The 20,326-nt window shown below is 44.1% G+C and overlaps 1 protein-coding gene across 1 annotated transcript in view; it reads right to left on the bottom strand.

Annotated features, from left to right (window-relative positions):
- Dscam (DS cell adhesion molecule) overlaps positions 1–20,326 on the bottom strand; it is a 544,090-nt gene that overhangs the window by 161,175 nt on the left and 362,589 nt on the right. Inside the window, exon 12 of the mRNA XM_057763777.1 lies at positions 19,659–19,832. Within this exon, the coding sequence (XP_057619760.1) occupies positions 19,659–19,832 (174 nt within the window). The remainder of the gene's footprint in view (positions 1–19,658; positions 19,833–20,326) is intronic.

The raw sequence follows: 20,326 nt of genomic DNA, 5'->3' as shown, positions 1-20,326 counted from the left end.
TTTAGAATGTTCTGTTTTTACACGTTATTTCAGCATTCTATTCCATGGCCTCTAAAGGGCCAGGGCTCTGGACTGGAGGAGTATTTATATAGGAGAAAAGGACTAAGAAAGAGAGGGCTCCCTTGGGATATCCACTGCTACTTCCTACCACATTAATTTCCCTAGATATAGACAGGGTCCTGGACTCATACTGGCCGCACAGTGATGGGGTGGGCAGGGGGCTCTGGAAATCTATGCTGCGTTTCTATCCGTGATAGCTATTCCATCTCTCCAACCCCAGAGTGCTCAGCTAAAGGGAACCAGATAATTCATATTCCTGATGACACAAGGAGACCCTCTGTAATCTACTATACTGCAGTGCGCCATCCCCCCCCCCTCGCTGTGGCTATAATCTTCTTCATCATACATACTCCAGTCCAGGTCTTATTAAATCCCACAATTGCACCACTGTGGATTATTCTCCATCTCCTCATTAAGACTCTGTGCCTCCTTTGCAGTTTATTTGTTATGACACAGATCTAAGAGGCCTCAGAGATGAATTCTGGAGGAATGGCGGTGGGGGTGGGGGTGAGGACAGGAATGCAAGTTGCTGAAGGCAAGAGCCCTGCACAGCTGGAGGTGAGCAAGGTGGGGCTGCAAACATGTCCTAGACCTCAAGCCAGGGGCAGGGTGCACAAAAGCAGGGTTTATAAAAAGCGAGACTAGAGGCAGAGGTGAGACCCATCAGGATGTATCATGCACATACACGGGTAAAACTGCTAAAATCCACAGAGAATTTATTTAAAAGAAGTGAGCAGGTACAGCCTTGCTGTGATTGCTTGCAGAAGGGCTAGATTCTGTCCTGGCAATTTTCCCACTAGACAGTGCTCCTCATTGCTGTCTGGCATCAGGAAAACCTGATCAGGCATTACAGTCTACGGGAAGAGAGGTTTGAGCGGCAGAGAGAATTCTGCCTGCCCCCCACTAGCACTCCTGTCCATGTGTCCAAAGGCATCATGTCGCCCCAGCCGTGGCTCAGCTGTCAGCACAGAGCTCTGAGGGAAACTCAGCAGAGGATTACTCTGGTGCCCATCAGTGACATTTACTGACATGCATGTCATCTGATCTACCACTGCCTCCTGGGATGATGGCCACAGAGTGCAAATCCTCAAACCAAGGCTGCATGAATGCGCTGGAGCCCTGAAGTGTAAGGACTTAAAGGCTGATATTTGGGAACATTGCCATGCTCTCAGGCTATGACGTCACTCCTTCTCCAGACAGGGAGCACCTGGGCTTCCTGGATAGCTAGCCAAGATTCCCAGAACCCAGCTCCACAGTTCTCTGTGCCTATGCTCCTGTCCACCAGGCATGCCTCCCTGCACTATTCTTCATCTGCCCCTCCCCCTGCCCTGCATCTCCTCCCGCCACTGTCCTCCCTCCTGCACCTTTTCCCATGGGCACCTATCTCCTGGTTCTCCCCACCCTCATGTCCCCTCCACAGGAATAAGAGACTAACAGGGGTTGGGTCAAAGACACCTAGGTTACCAGTATCTTTTCTCTCTTGTTTTTAGAGTTGCTGCTGGCAGTGAGGGCTGGAGAGGGTAGGGTTTGACATCTCTTTTGCCTTGATCCTGGGCACTGCCAAATGAGGAAGCCTTAGCACCAGATTCCTCTGACTGGTGGAGGGCAGGCTGCTGCATCTCGTCACTCTGCAGGGGCTCTCTGAAGTTTCAATGGACAGAAGAAGAAAAGGGGTGGTTGGAAAGGAGCAGCCCTAATATTCCGGTGAGTTACAGGTGCCTGTTGCTTAGGTATCAGAAAAGTGCTCAGAGGGCTGAAGGAGTGTAGTGAGAACCTCACACCCTCCTCATGGCAGCAGGTACCACAGGAGAAATGGTCCCTGGGGAGCAGGAAACTGGCAAACCCCCTGCTCAATAACAACACAAGGAGAAGCACCTCACCGTTGAACCAGGACCCACTTCTCCACGGACAGAAAGAGAAGAGAGCCCGTGGTATTAAGTGCAAGCGGCTCCATATATTGAAGTGATAGCAGAGACCGGAATTAAAAATATGATTAAGATTAAAACAGTAGAATTGGGAGCACCGAGGAAGATGAGCAAGAGGCCTGGTAGCTGGGTATAAGGTGGATTAGAGGAGAGGTGAGGTTGAGCCTGTGATGGCCAAGAGCAGACATGAGGTGCTGGGGTCTGGTTTTCCTTTTCGACGTCCCTTCTCCTAATGTAGCAGACTGAACCTGAAGGGAGGCCGGCTTCAAACAGGAAGGCAGCTTCCACCTAGGAGACCACTCCCAGCCACTTCTCAGACAAAGAGGAATGGACAACAGCAGTTAGAGCTGAGGGGTGTGGAAAACGTCACCCATCCCTGACTGAAAAACCACAGGCACGCGTGGACCCGCCACTGCCCCAGCTCATCACAGCCCAGAGGATTAGCCAGCCTGCACAGGAGTGCCTCGCCTTTGTCTGGCTCCTGTCATGGCCCCCTAAAACTGAAAAAGGGAAATTCAATGCAATCCCACCGCGCCTTGTAAATAACTCCTGTCCTCAGGACTTCCTCTTGCCTTTACTTAATTGCTGACTTTGCCCCCAATTCTAATAAGCTTGCTTCCAATTTCCATACTCCCCTGAGAACTGTCACAATAGCTTCTGTGTGAGCTGATAACAGACAATAAACTTGAAGCCATGCCTCAGGCCAATCTTTGAAGTCTGTTAGTGTCCAGCCTCTCAGGGTCCTAGACCAAGGCCAACTGGGTCAAGAAATGTCTTGTCACTCTTAAAAATTCCAATATCACAATAATTAAGACAGCACCACACACCTCTAAAAAATAAAGCTAGAAAAACAGGTAGCAGTCCATAGCACATAGACTAAAAAGCCAAAGTTTACATGTCAGTTCCTTGATTTCTTACTGTCCCAGGGACTAGGAGGTCAGCATTTGTTGAACGGTGGCCGCTTTCCATTAATCTGTGCATTACCACGAGGTTGTGGCTGAGCAGCAAAGTTTCACTGTGTGGCATCTCCATGGCTTCTCTCTGACTTTGCCCTTCTTTCTCCCAGCAGACAGCATAGCTTTGTCTGCCTAGTTCTCTTCTGCCCTGCCATAGGCTCAAAGCAGTTCTTTTTTAACCAATGGTAATCATAGCATACAGAGGGGAATCCTATATCACCCATTAAATCTGAGAGTCTCCTGGAAACTGGAACAGTTGGTTACCCTATGTTAAAAACCCTTAATTTAAAAAAAATGAGTGTATTCGTGTGTGAGTGTGTGTACACATGTATGTGTGTGCATGCATGCACACACTGGGGTGATTTGCTACAGTGTGCTTGTGGGGGTCAGGGATCAACCTTAGATTTTAACTCTTACCTTCTAATGTGTGCGTGTGCGTGTGTATGAATGCAATGAGCTCTTCAGTTTCCCAGCTTCTGGGGATTCTCCCATCTCTGTCTCCCATTCAGTCTTAGGAGCATCTAGACTACAGAGCTGAGATAGCACACGTGTGCATGCGCGCACACACGCACACTATTTTTGACTTCTGTGTATAGCATCATATGGGTCTGGAAATCTGTTGTGAGCATTCTGTGTGGCCTAGGATACAGATTTGGGGGTTGGGCACTGACTTGAGGTGGGATAGAAGCAGAGGCAGCGGTTCCATGAAGCCAGAGGAGAGTGGGGAACTGCAGGTCTGGTGTGTAGCTCCACCCAGGCAGCCTCACGCCTGGAAGGGGTAGTGGGATAATTTTATAAGGGCTGAGAACAATCCTACCAGCAGAAAGCCCCATCCTGTCACATTCTTGAGACCATGGTAGTGATGTTTTAAAAGAAGCTGAGGTTTCCCTGAGGTTTTAAGCTCCATCATAGTCTACCTCATAAATTCCACTCACAGTGACCTTGGCTTCATGACCTTGGCCTTTTAAAACTATGAAGATGGCCTGTGTACTAGGTTGAGAGTCTTCCTCTGCAGTGCTGAGGCCTGCAGCCTGACCTGGAGATTTGAGGGCTCATAGATTCTTTAGAAGTTTGGTCCCTGCAGCATCTTAGCATCCCCTGCTTCCTACAGGCTTACAGCGTGTCTGAAAAAAATAATATCCTGCAGTGGGTAAGAGCTTAGCTGTTTTAAAGAGAAATCAAGGGCATGGATTCGGATATGGGGAAAGGGGGGGGCTTTTGCCTTTAAGAAATCAAACAGAAAGACCTGCGTGGTCCGTGTGGAAAGCTGGAAATAAGCGTCTCAAGCCTGCTGCTGTATCATCAGTGGTCCACCATAATTGCTACAAGATTGCACACTTACAATGGACATGGACATTTTTGATTGATGGCTGCTAACGCAATGTAATACACGGCCATTTTACATTCCCCACTGAAGAATCGACCCAGCATTTCTCAATCCCCTGATGGCTTTTCTGTGGTCTCCTTTATCTCTGCTGCTCATCAGAGAAAGGGCAGCACACACATTAAGACACCCCTGAAGTGCCGGGCGACACCCCAGTGATGGCTGCTGAGCTGCACTGGGCCGGAGCTGACATCCCCAACCTCAGCACTAATGAGAACATTTGAGAGATTACTGACATCTTCTGCCCACGGAGGTTGCCGGAAGTAATTAAGCACTGCTTTCACGGAGGGCTGCTTTGGAACACACAGGACTTGAACGGGAAAGAGCAAGTGGCTGGGTTGTGAGCTGGTGCTACCTGGGTTTCCAAGTCCCACCCTTGGGGCTCCTTCTCTGCTTGCCAGGAAAACTCTAGGATTTGTAAGATCACCATGGATGCTCTCACTCTCCTTCGCGCTGTATTGTGGGGAAACAGGGGGCCGTATGCAGGTTGAGAGGTTCCTACTGCATGCAGTGCATCCTCTTTCCCATGATCAGGGGAGCAGGGCGTAGGCTGCTCTGCTGTGGAGGCAGCTGAGCTTGTAAAGGACCAGACGCACACCAGACCACCGAGAGCAGGACTATGTATTACCTCGGCTAGGTATGCTGTGGGGCACACCGACCATTAAAAATCACATGTGGCATGATACTGCATGACACGCAGATACTCAGCAAATACATAGAGGCCTGCCTGGAATAGACCGTGAAAAAGCATTTAGGTGTTTCCAGCTATGGGCAAACAGACATGCATACAGTATTTAAGAGAATAGTATTTACCAATATGTTTGTAAATTTTGGGGGCAGTGCCCATCATTCCCATGTTTTCTGCCAGGTGAGTCAGTCCTGATGATGGAGTGCTCCTTGTTTCTGTCTCTTGTATTGGATAAGTTTTCACATCACTATCATTAAATGCCTTGAAAGGCTGATGTTATAAAGGTTATTGAGGTCACAAGTCGGAGACTCTGTGTGTGATGAGGGGTACCACTGAGAAGGCACAATTATCTATCTCCAGGCCCCCTAACTTGGGAATTGTGCAGAAAGATGTCTGAAAATTTCTTCTCAAATAAGTCATATATATTTGATTATGTACCCCAATAAACAGTGTATTCAGCATTTATCCTGGGTTTCCTTGACACAACTTCAAAACCTTATGGAATTCCCTGAGTTATGAATGCATTCTGTTATCACTAGTAGGCCCTTTCGGCCATGCCTGAGCTTGTGCTGTTGAAGTGACTCATTATAGAACAAATAAGTTTCCAAGGATGGGTTATCCATCCCAGAAGAAAGCAAGTCTACAATCAGAAGGCTGAATATTCATCCCCAGCCGTGACATCTGGGAGTAGGAGTAGCTGGATTTCAAGTTCATCACATGACCGATAATTTAATCAAATTATACTTCGGGAACTTAGATACAAGCTCTGGACAGTGAGACCCAAAGAGATTTCTTGGTGGTGGTGTAACAATATCCTATCAGGTCAAACTTTCTTCCATGTTTGAGGGAAGCTGCTTAACATTTAAGATGGTGTAGTGCTGGTGAAACATTCCATGCTGAAAGTAAGCTTGCTAAACTCATGACATAAACAATTCAGTACCTCCAGGAAGTCTCTGAAACTGACCTGGACAAGGTCTGATAAGCCCAGTTGACTAGAAGGGGCTCAGACCCACTGAGCTGCCTAGACTAATCCTCCCTAAGCTGCTGAGGAACTGGCAGCTTTGCAGTGGCCTCCAGGTTTCCAAATTTCATGAGTGTCACTCATGCTGGGTGGCATTGGGTGATGCAGATGTCTTTGAAAGATTTCTCTTCCTGTAACCAACTCTTCACCCATATTTCTGCAAGTAACCCTAACAAAGATCATTGGTTCACCAAGATGTACTTGGATGGTTTGTTTGTTTGTGTTGTGTTCTGCTGCTGGCTGCCTACCTATGGTGAGTAGACATTTATTCACAGATGCCCAGGAATAATGACACCTTTCAGTGTTCTGAGATAGAGACAATGCCCAAATACACAAGCACAGAAACTCCTGAACCGTGAGCCAAGGACCCTTCCAGATGTTGTCACATGTCCCCGTGTATCCGGATGTTCATTTGGATCCTCTGTCATCATGTCACTTAGTACAGTTTTGAGTTCCATAAGTTGTTATAACAAATTATCAAATACAAAGAGGTTGTGTGACCTTTAACTCAGAACTTGCCAGGCAGAAGAGGAAGCCATCTGAGAACTCCAATTACTGCTGGTGTCTGAAGTGAGGGAAGTCTTGCTGGGACCTGATGCTAACTCCAGGTCATTAGTGTGAGAGTTGAACCGAATCACAGGACACTGCCTGGAGTAAAGAATGGTGCTAGGATGTAGACCATTTGTCAAACAGAGGGCTTTGATGGTCAGCAAACATTAGAGAAATAGCCAGAGCCAAGGTGAATAAAAGATCTTTTGTCCCCCACTGCCTTCTTGTATCACCCCAACACAATAGGAGCAAGCAGTCCTGAATGAAAAGACTGGATGCTCCAGGCCAAGGGAGGGCAGAACATCACAGCTTAAATTGGACTGACCATTGTGATGGGCTAGAAGATAACCCAGAGTGCATTTGAAGTCAGCAACAGGAGAAAACAGAATGAATCCATTCCTAACCAGGACCGGATGTTTCAATAAGTTTGATGTGTAAAAACATCTGTACACTTACTGATATGAAGAGGGTTGAATGATTGTTTTATTTAAAGGTCTTTAGCTGATGAGGCCCACTGGTATTATAGAGGGCAAAAAATACTTTATTCACTAGCTACCAATTTAAATGCTAATATTGTGGTAGACCTTCATAGTGTCATCTGTGATGGTATTGAGGAACCATGCCTAGAGAATTGACACATAAAAGAACCAGAATTGGTACAGCTTTCAAGATCCATACATAACAACTATCTTCCTTCAGTTAAGAACCAGTCCCAAAAGTGGGAGGCCTAGTCAGCTATAGTTCTGGAAATTGAAAATCCAAAGACTAAAATTTTGGCTCTGGTGATGAGCCCTAAACAGCATCACATCATGACCAGTATCATCAGGGTGAGAACATCCCCGATACCCGTGGAATTGTCATTAAGTTTTAAGCAAAAGTCCTCCCTTCCTTCTTGACATCCTAAGACATGACTGTGAACTCAGAATGGCAAACACTTCCTGACCATGTTTCACTCCTAATGATGACCCATCCTGCATCAAGCCTACACACAAGGCACAGAAGATGAGGCTCCCAGCCTGCACACCTGAGGCAGGAAGTCTCACTCTCTAGCTGTGCTTAGACGTCTATAGAAAGCAGAGAAGTGAAAATATCACCTTCCAAAGCCTCCTCTCAGTGTCTGCTGTCTGTGGTCTGGTATCTCTCCTTTCTATGACGCACACTGGCTGGAACCTGCTACTTTTCCATTTCCACAGTAGCTTATTTCAACAGGTGCAAACACAGGGCATGGTCTCCAGGACCACTGAGTATGAGATAAGGGTCAAATGCTACCCAGCCATGCACTAAGATACTGCACATGCAGCAGGAAGACTGAGACAGAGTTGTGTGCATTTACCTACAAAGATAACTTTGAAAAAGCATCCATTTCCTGTCTGGTAACGGCTCTTCCTTTCTGATGTGCTCCCACCATGATGACATCTGTGATAGTATGGTGCGGCTTAGGGTTCATCACCAGAATCAGGACCTTAGTCTTTCAATTTCCAAAACAGGCTTATAGACAGTTAGGCATTAGGCATTTCATTGTGTAACTAAAATAGACTAATAATACAAACATGGAAATTAGAATCACCGGAGCACCTTTTACCTTCTCACTCTCTCTATGGTGGAGATGAATACTCTACTGTATTTGAAAAATCCCACATCTCTCTTTTTAATATAATGACCATGCAAACCCACAGTTCTTTGGCATGCGGTGAGCTACGGTCCAGCTCACCAGCTTTGTGATGACAAGGTTCTTGTTGGCCTGTGAGTATGTGGGCTACTCCACTACTGTTGGCTTTAATATCCATAGTTGAGTGGCAAGACATAAAATGTGGACATCAACTTTGCACTCTCAAATCCACTGATCCAACAGCGAGGGGATTTTGGATGAATAGGAAGAATGTGTGTGCACAGAGTTCTACTGACCCCATGGGTCTCAGCCACTCTGCTTAGCCTTGTCTGAATTACAAAGAACAGATGGCCGGTTCCTGCCCTGATGGCCTCGGACACCCCACCATGACTTGCCCTGCATTATAAAATCTCATCAGCCAATGTGCTCTGGGGATGCTGACTTTGGATGTGTCCTAACACAAGCACTCCAGATTGTCCCTGCAGAGGTCTGACCTGGGTGTCCTCAAGGGAGAGGAGAGAGTTGTGGCCTGAGGCTGCATTCAACTCTGAATGAATTACAGAAGGGAGTTCTCCAATTTCACCTTTTCAGGCATGTGCTGGCGTGCCCATAGGGTTCACAGGGCTCACACAGCTCATGTGCTCCCAGGGCTCCCAACAGGGCTCCCAGGGCTCCTCACAGGGCTCCCCACAGGGCTCCTCACAGGGCTCCCCACAGGGCTCCCCACAGGGCTCCCCACAGGGCTCACACAGCTCATGTGCTCCCAGGGCTCCCCACAGGGCTCCCCACAGGGCTCCCCACAGGGCTCCCCACAGGGCTCCTCACAGGGCTCCTCACAGGGCTCCCCACAGGGCTCCTCACAGGGCTCCCCACAGGGCTCCTCACAGGGCTCCCCACAGGGCTCCCCACAGGGCTCCCCACAGGGCTCCCCACAGGGCTCCTCACAGGGCTCACACAGCTCATGTGCTCCCAGGGCTCTCCACGGGGCTCACAGGGCTCCTAACAGGAGGAAGAGGTGACCTCAATTAAGAAAATGCCTCTGGCCCAAGGCAACAACCTCCACAGGAGCAGGTACAAGGGAGTGACAGCCAAGGGAACAGGCCTGAGCCAGAGACCTCTGCAGTACCGGGCCCAAGCCAAAGGACATCTGTGGAAACAGTTCTGAGCCAGCAACTTCTGCCGGAGCAGGTACAAGGAAATGACCTCCACAGGAGCAGTCTTGAGCCAGCAACTTCACCTGAACAGGCCAGAGGCAACGACCTCCACAGAAGCAGGTACAAAGGAGTGACCATCAAGGGAAGAGGCCCAAACCAGAGTCCTCTGCAGGACCAGGCATGAGTCAGGAACGTCCAAGAGAGCAGACCTGAGCTAGAGACCTTGGTGGGACTGGGCTCAAACCAAGGACCTTTGTGGGAGTACGTCTAAGCCAGGGACATCTGTGGGAACAGTCCTGGGCCAGCGACCTCAGCCAGAGCAGGCCTGAGAAAATTACCTCCACAGGAACAGGTACAAGGGATCCACCTCTAAGGTAGCAGGCCTAAGCCAGAGATCTCTGTGGGACTAGGAATGAATTGGAAGAAATCAACAAATTCCTTAGCAAAAACAAAGAAAAAGCAATCAAACAGGTGAAAGAAATGATTCAAGACTTGAATACCGAAATAGAGACAATAAAGAACACAAACTGAGGGAACTATAGAAACAGAAATTATGAAAAAACGATCAGGAACCACAAATGCAAGCATAAACAGTAGAATACAAGAGATGGAATGAAGGCGAAGGTGTAAGTCACAAACAATCCCACGCTAGTTTGGAATTATGATTAATATAATGGTTATTTATTTAAAAGGGAAAAAACTTACAGATCACCATCACAGACAATAGCCCTCTGCGCAATCAGGAAGGGAGTCTAGTCGCCAGAAGCGGAGCAGGAAGAGAGAGCGAGGAGGGAAGTGGCCGCTTTTTTAAAGGGAGAGAGACCACGCCCCAATGGGCTGGTATCTCAGCGGCTATTGGATGGAGGAGCGGAAGGACTTCCCGCAACAATGGAAGAGAGAATCTCAAGTGCTGAAGATACAATAGAGGAAATAGACTCATCAGTTAAAGAAAACATATAATTAACAAAAGCTTAACACAAAATATCCAGGAAATTTGGGACACCATGAAAAGACCAAACCAAAGAATAATAAGGATAGAAGTCCAACTCAAAAGCACAGAAACTATATTCAACAAAATTATAGAAAAAATTCCCAACCTAAAGAAATATATGCATATGAACATACAAGAAGCTTACAGAATAGCAAACAGATTGGATAAAAAAAATCCCCTCACCACATAATCTTCAAAACACTAAACATACAGAATAAAGAAAGAAAATTAAGAGCTGCAAAGGAAAAAGCCCAAGTAACATATAAAGGCAGACCTATCAGAATTACACTCGACTTCTCAATTGAAACAATGAAAGCCAGAAAGTCTTGGTTAAGCATTATGCAGCCATTAAGAGACCAAGAATGCCAGCCCAGAGTACTATACCCAGGAAAACTTTCAATCACAATAGACAGACAAAACAAGATATTCCATGACAGAACCAGATTTAACCAATATACCTAGCCACAAACCCAGCTTTACACAAAGTATTAGAAGGAAAACTCTAACCCAAGGAAGTTGGCTATATATCCACAAAAACACAGACAATTGATGAATTCCCAAAGAAGGGGAAAACACATACAATAACATCACCAATGATAAAAACTAAATTACCAGGAGCTAGCAATCACTGGTCATTACATCCCTTAATATAAATGGACTCAACTCACCCATAAAAAGACAGAGGTTAACAGATTAGATATAGATTAGAAAACAGAATCTATCCTTCTACTGCATACAAGAAACACACCTCAACCACAAAGGCAGACATGACCTAGGGGTAAAGGGTTGGAAAAAAAAATTTCCAATCAAATGGACCTAAGAAACAAGTTGGTATAGCTATCATAATATCTAACAAAATAGACTTCAAACAAAAATCAATCAAAAGAGACAAAGAAGGACATTTTATATTAGTCACAGAAAAAATCCATCAAGTGGAAATTTCAATATTGAACATCTATGCCCCAAATACAAGGGGACCCTCATATGTAAAAGAACACTAATAAAGCTTAAATCACACATTAAATCCTACACGCTAATAGTGGAAGACTTCAACACCACACTCTCATCCATTGGACAGGTCTGTCAGACAGAAAATAGAGAAATAAGAGAATTTACACATTATGAATCAAATGGACTTAACAGACATCTATAGAACATTCCATCCAAACAAAAAAGATATACCTTCTCCTAAGCAACTCAAGGAACCTTCTCAAAAATTGACCACATACTAGGTAACAAAGCAAAAATCAATAGATACAAAAATATGGAATAACCCCATGTACCTTATTGGATCACCATGGCTTAAAATTATAGTTAAACAGCAACACTAATTCCAGAAAGCCCACAACTCATGGAAATTAAACAACACTCACTTGAATCATCAATGGGTCAAGGAAGAAATAAAAGACTTTCTAAAATTCAATGACAATGAACACACAATAGACCCAAATTTATGGGACACAATGAAAGCAGTGTTAAGAGGAAAACTCATAGCATTAAATGTCTCTATAAAAAAATCTGGAAAAATCCCACACTAGTGACTTAACAGAACACCTGAAAACTCTAGAACAAAAAGAAGCAAACTCACCCAGGAGGACTAGAGGCCAGAAAATAATCAAATTTAGAGCTGAAATCAACAAAATAGAAACAAAGAAAACAATACAAAGAATCAATCAGACAAAGAGTTGGTTCTTAAAGAACATCAACAAAATAGGCAAACCTTTATCCAAACTAAACAAAAGACAGAGGGAGAACATCCAGATTACAAAATCAGAAATGAAAAAGGGGACATAACAACAGACATGAAGGAAATATAGAGAATCATTAGGTCATATTTCAAATACCTGTACTCTACAAAATTGGAAAACTTAAAGGAAATGGACAATTTTCTGGATAAATATTACTTCCCAAAATTAAATCAAGACCATTAAAAACAAACTAAATAGACCTATAACTGCTAAAGAAATAGAAACAGTCATCAAGAGTCTTCCAACCAATAAACACCCTGGACCAGATGGTTTCAGTGCAGAATTCTACAAGAATTTCAAAGAACAACTATTACCAATACTCCTCAAATTGTGTCACACAAAATAAACAGAAGGAACATTGCCAAATTCTTTTTTATGAGGCTAAAATTACCCTGATACCCAAACCACACAAAGACATTACTAAGAAAGACAGTTTCAAATCAATCTCATTCATGAACACTGATGCAAAAATACTCAATCAAATACCGGCAAACCATCCAAAAAAAAAAAATCATTCACCATGATCAAGTCAGCTTTATCCCAGAGATGCAGGGATGGTTCTACATATGAAAATCTATCAATGTAATCTACCATATCAATAAACTGGTAGATAAAACCATATGGTCATCTCATTAGATGCTGAAAAAGCTTTCAACAAAATACAACACCCCTTTATGATAAAGGTCTTGGAGAGAGCAGGGATACAAGGAACATACCTAAACATAATAAAAGCAATGTACAGAAAGCCAACAGCCAACATCAAACTAAATGGAGAGAATCTCAAAGCAATCCCACTGAAATCAGAAAGAAGACAAGGTTGTCCACTCTCTCCATATTTATTCAATACAGTTCTTGTGGTTCTAGCTAGAGCAATAAGACAACAAAAGGAGATCAGTGGGATACAAATTGGAAAAGAAGAAATCAAACTCTCACTATTTACTGATGATATGATAGTTTACACAAGGGACCCCAAAAATTCTGCCATGGGACTTCTATAACTCATAAACACCTTCAGTAATGTAGCAGGATACAAGATTAAATAAAAAAAATCAGTAGCCCTTCTTCACACAGATGATAAATGGGCTAAGAAAAAATCAGAGAACCATCACCCTTCACAATAGCCACAAATAACATAAAATATCTGGAGTAACTCTAATCAAACAAGTGGAAGACCTGTATGACAAGAACTTTAAATCTTCAAAGAAAGAAATTGAAGAAGACACCAGAAAATGGAAAGATCTTCCATGCTTTTGGGTTGGTAGAATTAACATAGTAAAAATGGCAATCTTATCAAAAGCAATCTACAGAGTCAATGCATGCCCATCAAAAGCTCAGTAAAATTCTTCACAGACCTCCAAAGAACAATACTCAACTTCATATGGAAAAACAAAAAACCCAGGATAGCCAAAACAATCCTGTACAATAAAAGAACTTCTGGAGGCATCACAATCCCTGTCTTCAAACTCTACTACAGAGCTACAGTACTGTAAATAGCCTGGTATTGGCATAATAACAGACAAAGGTTGAATGGAACCAAACTGAAGACCCGGATATTAATCCACACACCTTTGAGCACCTGATTTTTGATAAAGAAGCAAAAAATATAAAATGGCAAAAAGAAAGCATATTCAACAAATGGTGCTGGAATAACTGGATATCAACAAGATATATCTCCAAAATATACAAAGAACTCAAGAAATTGGTCATCAAAAGAATAAATAATCCAATAAAAAAATGAGGTATAGACCTAAACAGAGAACTCTCAGAGGAATCTAAAATGGCTTAAAGACACTTAAGGAAATGCTCAACATCCTTAGCCATCAGAGAAATGCAAACCAAAACAACTCTGAGATTCCATGTTATACCTGTAAGAATGGCCAAGATCCAAACCACTGATGATAACTTACGCTGGAGAGGTTGTAGGGTAAAGTGAACACTTCTGCAATGCTAGTGGGAGTACAGCTGCTTTGGATTTCAGTATGGCAATTTCTCAGAAAATTAGGAAACAACTTACTTCAAGACCCAGCAATACCACTTTTGAGTATAGACCCAAAGGATGCTCAATCGTGCCACAAGGACATGTGCTCAACTATGTTCATAGTGGCATTATTTCTCATAGCCAGAACCTGGAAATAAACTGAATGTCCCTCGACCAAAGAATGGATACAGAAAATTGGTACATTTACACAATGGAGTATTACACAGCAGAAAAAATAATGACATCTTTAAATTTGCAGGCAAATGGATGGATCTAGAAGACATCATATTGAGTGAGGTAACCCAGACCCAGAAAGACAAATATCATATATACTCACTCATAAGTGACTTTTAGACATAAAACGAACAAAAATATAGCCTACAATTCACAATCCCTGAGAACCTAGACAACAAAGAGGACTCTAAGAGAGACATACATAGATGTAATGTAAATGGGAAGTAGAAAAAGACAAGATCTCCTGAGAAAATAGGGAGCATGGGGACCGTGGGAGAGGGTAGGAAAAGAGAGGAAGGGAGGGGAGTGGAGAAAAATATATAGCTCAATAAAAGCAAACTGAAAAAAAGAAAAAGAAAATGCCTCCACTCCTACAGGCTGACTTGTAGGAAGTCTGTGGGACATTTTCTTCATTGTTGACTAATGTGAGAAGACCTAGCCCACTGTGGGCGGTGCCTTTTCTAGAAAGATGACTCTGATTTCCATAAAGAAAGCAAACTGAGCAAGTCATGGGGTGCTCACGTTCCTGCCCTGAGTTCCCACTATGACTGGGAACAAACCCTCTCCTCTCCCAAAAGTCGCTTGTGGGCAGTTTCCTATTACAGTGACAGAAAACATAGGAGATTGGCATACACCCTGGCATCACGGAGTTGTGCCCAGGCTGAGCATGTGGGAGGTGGGTGGCAGGTCAGGCTGTACCGTGCCCTGTGGGTTGCTCTGGGGCTACAGGCTTCATCAGATCCCAAGAGTAACTGCCTCTCCAGGGATGCTCCTGCCCCTGTTTGATAAGCGATGTTCTTTTATGCTGCATGAGGGGATCAGAAAGGTTTGAAGCAGAGAGGCAGACAAAGGAAGAGCTGCTTGCTCAGTGTGAGTGACTGCAATCATGTTCGAGAGATACAGCCAGTAGCAGAACTCTGGAGGGGGCAGGTGCAATTTTGGCACCTGCAGGAAACATTAGGAATGACTTCTGTTTGGAGAATTATTTTTCTAGAAAAATCACCCTGTTCCTGAGACTCCAAACAGCCCCTGGTATTGTTGAAGAGGCGTAGTCTCGGTGTCTGGCTTGATTTTTGCATCCGCTACCCATGAGGGTTAGAGGTAGTTGTGGCCCCAAGCCCAGGCTTGATCAGAGGCAGAGCCCTGTCGTTCCTGTCTTTGCCGCTCCTGGTGTTTGATTTCCTTTCCTGAGATGATTTTCGCTACAAGATAAATTAGTACTGAGATGACAGTGTAGTCTCAGAAGCAGGAACGCCAGCTGAGTTGGACAGCTTCGCACAGATCCATCTTTCATCCTATTGATGGCTTTCCCTGACAGCTCCCTATAATCTGCCTACTATCTGCCAAGCATCTTGTGCTTCCAAACAAAAGAGGGCTGTGGTGGATGTTAGTCACTAATAACACCCTCTTTCTTGACTCCAGTCTCTGTGTCCAGTAAGCAAAGTGGACAGAAGGCTAGTCAGTGCTTACCCCCAGTTTCTCGCTGTAACCCCAACAGTCCTCAATAACAGGTCTATATTTTGCAAATGTGTTTGAAGCTTAGCTCCAGTGCTGTTGCATTCTGGGAACCCTGAACTTCCATCTGAACAGCCACTTCTATCCCTTCACATAGCCCGAGGAAGCAGCAAGCTCTCCCATGTAGAAATAAATGCAGCCCCTATACCATAAGACCGATTAACTAGAATATATAAAGAACTCAAAGCGATACCCAAGTTAAAACAAGTTAAAAACCACCAACAAATGCATGAAGATTATTCCTCTAACCATCAGGGGAAAATGCCAATGAAAACTACGCTGAGACTGATTTTGTGTTACCATAGACAGAAGAGCTGGCCCCAAGAAAACCAATGACAACGAGAGCTGGTGAGGAGTTGTGGGGAAAGAGTCTTCATGCAAGGCTGCTGGGGATGTAAATTAGTGCGACCACTATGGAAATCAGTGGGGAGGTTCTTCCAAAGCTAGGAACAGTATGCTTGAATGATTCAGCTACCCTTCTCTTGGGGATGTGCCCAAAGGAATCTAAATTAGAGTACCATGGGGACACCTACTCACCTTTGTTGCAGCAGTATTCACTATACACCAGTTACAGAACCAGCCTAAGGGTCCATCAAGATCTGGATGGACAGGGACATGTAACATACATCTACACACAGCAGAACACAGTCGAGTTTTATGTGTAAGCAAGAATGCACAGGGAGATAGATAGAACTGGGGATCATGTTAAGTGAATTAAAACAGAACTGAAAAAAATCCAAATATTACATATTTTCTCTCATAATATGGGATACACACACACACACACATTTGGAAGCTAAAGGGGACTACTTGGACTATTTGAGAAGAGGAAGGAAATTAGTGAACAGGAAGGTAGGTGAGGGTAATGGATATGGAATATGGTTACCGCAATGCTCTACTTGAATGAACTGTCATAATGAAGCCCATCACTTTGTATCATGAGTATACATTAATTAAAATAATGAAAATAAAACTGAGCAATAGAAAGGGGAGTACGCTAGAGCTTTATTTGCAGCCATGCAATCTTCTTCATTGTTAGTTTTCTTCCATTTGGAAGTCTCCAGAAACTTGGACTCTTCCTCAAGGGTGGAGGAGGCTGGTCAGAGTCTGGAGGTGTTATGCAGGGCTGACAGTTGGTCATGTCATTGACACCATGTAAACGATCTCTGAAGCTGGAGGTTCTTGCTCCTACTCCTTTTTCCTGTGCTATGTCATTTATACTTTCTTCTCCAGAATGATTTTCCTGAAAGCTCCTGTTTCTAGAGGGTCATTATGTTTTCTTTATTTCCATAGCCCATGATTATGTTGTCTTATAACACACTAATTATATGGTTTCAGAGACCACAAGACTTGGCTGGTTCTAAGAAACATGTCCTAGAATGCCTACCGCCAACTTTTGCCTCCTCCCTCCCCCATGTAAATTGCGTGGAGATACCTCTTGCTCCAGCCTGTGAACAGTGTGCATCTTTCCTCTTCCCTTTCTTTCAGCAATGACCCTCATACCCCAGTGTCAAAATCTTGTCCTTTAGATGCTCACAAAATCCAATGCAGCAGGATCATACTCTAGAACTCTACAACACCTTAGCCAGCCCCAGCTTCCATGCGTAATAAACTGGGAGAATTAACAACAGACAATTATTTCTCACTGTCTGGTGGCTGCAGTTTAAGTTGAAGAGCTGATTGGGATGGATTCCAGAGAGGGCTGTCTTCTGGCTTATGGGCAGCCAGCCCACTTTGAGGAGCTGAACTCATACCTTCTCACTTTACAAAGCCTTGTCTTCTAACACCATCACAGTCGGGATGGTGTTAGATTTTAACACGCGAACTTTGGGTACCAGATGATGTTAAAAAAAAAAAATCACTGATCCCATAGCAAAAGTAGGAGGTGTGCCCTGGCCTGTGACCCTGAGTTCTGCTCTCCTTTGACTACTATCACCTACTACACAGGTGTGGAAGGAGGACATGGCGGTGGGGTGGAAATCTGTAATTTCTATGTTTTACATTTTCCCCATTATTGAAGATCTTTTATGAAGCTGAAGTTCCGTCTTCTGTTATCTGCCATGAACATGGCACATGCTACTCAATATACCACACAAGTCAGCCATTCTATCATCTTCTGTGTTACTCCTCATTCAAAAGCACAGGCATTTTCATCCTCAAGGGTAAAATCCATGACCAGCTGACGTCAGGCACCCCATAAGACCTTGTGTTGTTAGGTCTTAACAGATTTTTGGTAGAATTGAAAAATGATTTTACAAATTAACAAAGTAAGTATCAAATATATTATTCCTGCTGTGCAAAGACTAACTGCCGTCTACATGGCTTAGTTTACCTGCGTATTTTAAGGACTCACAATTTTAAAAGATCTTACTATTTTAAAGTATGCTGATTTTACAATTTGTTTTTAGGTTTTTTTTTTCCCACACAATTCCCCCAGAACACAGAATGAGGAATTTCAAAGATTATGCAGTAGATCGGAATAAACTATTTTGAAAAACAACCTCGTTTCAGAATTGTGGTATGCTTCTCTACTCTAAAGTTCAGCAAATAGCTTGAAATTCCCATTTTTTTCCTGGTAGAATAATGAACTAAAATAAATCCTTAGTGTATAGGATAGGTATTGACCCATATAAAAAGTCTTTGAATTACATACACACACCCTAAAAATCAAGTCCTCCTAAACAGATGTAGTTTCTTAAATATCAATAGCAACATCACTTTAAAGCAGAGAAAGTCTAGACAAATCCTTGTTGTCAGGGGGTAGAACCAAAGCCAACTAGCCACAAAAAGCTTATCAAGGCGGGAGGTGGTGGGCGCATGCTTTTATTCCCAGCACTCGGGAGGTAGAGTCAGACAAATCTCTGTGAGTTCGAAGCCAGCCTGGTCTATAAGAGCTAGTTCCGGGACAGGCTCCAAAGCTACAGAGAAACCCTCTCTTGAAAAAACAAAATTAAAAGCAAAACACAAAACAAACACACACACACAAAAAAAAACAAAACTAAAAAGCTTAGGAAACTAATCAGAAAGCTATACATAGCTACACAAACTTTTGTTAATGAGCATTACCCAGCGAGAAATGGTCCACTCTGAGTTCTTTCTTGAGTGTTCTGTGACCCAAGAGTAGAGAAGACTTCACAGTGAAGAGCCCTCTCCTCAACAGCACAGACCCTCAGGCAGCACCCGCTCCAGTCATGCTGCAGCTCTGTTGTTGGGCATGAGGTATCCAGTGGCTATCTATACAATTTTTACATTTATTTATCTTATTGTGGATGGGGTGGAGGGAGAGCATGGGGGTGGGGGGGAGCATGAGAGGTAAGGGGAGTACCACAGCTTGTATGTGGAAGTCAGAGGGCAACTTGCAGAAATTGCTCTTTGATCCTCTTCTTCTGCCATATGCACTCTAGGGACTGAACTCAGATTGTCAGGCTTGGCAGCAAGGACCTTTACCAATAACTACTTTATAAAGGAAACCTATGGCCAAGCCAGTTTTTGTTAAACACACGAAACAGGCTCTCATAAGAATATCTGTAAGGCCATGCCCTGAACTCCTTGACTTGGGATCAGTGCATAAAATCGTGGGCACTAGAGCCTGAGGTCAGTGACCTGGGAACCAGCTCCTCAGAAGAATGCTCGCCCACACCCAGGATGTGGGGATCCCCAGATGACTGCTGATAATTTACTGTCATTTTCCATTTTTTTTTAAAGTATTTCCAGTGCTGAAAACTAGAAGTATCAGCTACAGAGAAACCTGCTTGGTTTTGCTCCGAGACAAGTATGCATGAAACACCCGAAAAGCGCAGCCCCCAAAGACCTACGCAGGGAAAACAAAGCATTCTTCCTCCTTACTTTTCACTGTGAGGTACATGGACTTGCTGACGTCCGCGCCCACATCGTTGCTGACCTTGCAGAGGTAGTAGCCACTGTCTTCTTCCACAACGTGCTTAATCAAGAGTGAGCCATTACTCAGGACCTGGATTCTGCCATTCAGGGCAATTGGCTGGAACTGGGGGACCCCAGCACCTGGGAGAGAATCATAAAAAAAGGAACCATGATGCCAAGGAGTAATAATTAATCTTCACTGGCAACCTAAGATGTCACCGAAGACTTCCCTCTGGGTATGCCTGTGAAGCGGAGAGGGGAAAGACACTGTGTGGGGAGGGTAGTCCTAGGAACTAGGACCCTGGACTGAATGCAAAGAGGGAGGCCAGCTGAGTGGCAGCATTGCTTCTTGTCCGTGTCCCAGTCCGCTTAGATGGAAGGTGTCCCAGACACACATCCCACTACCATGAAGTCCTCGGTGTCTACCCCACGGTAGACCACACCCTATCAGAGAGGGAGCAAAAATCAGCCTTGCTTCTTTAACTGGCTGTTTGTATTTGGTCACAGCAGTGACACAAGAAAGGGGTGCACAATGAGAACAAACATTAGCAGCAAGATCACACCTAACACACCTCACAGGGCAGTCCTGGGATATGCCAAGTCACACCTTCTTCCCTGCAATATTAAAATCCTTA

This window comes from Chionomys nivalis, chromosome 3, assembly GCF_950005125.1.
Source record: "Chionomys nivalis chromosome 3, mChiNiv1.1, whole genome shotgun sequence".
NCBI lineage: Eukaryota > Metazoa > Chordata > Mammalia > Rodentia > Cricetidae > Chionomys > Chionomys nivalis.
This window is presented reverse-complemented; position numbering and strand designations above follow the sequence as displayed.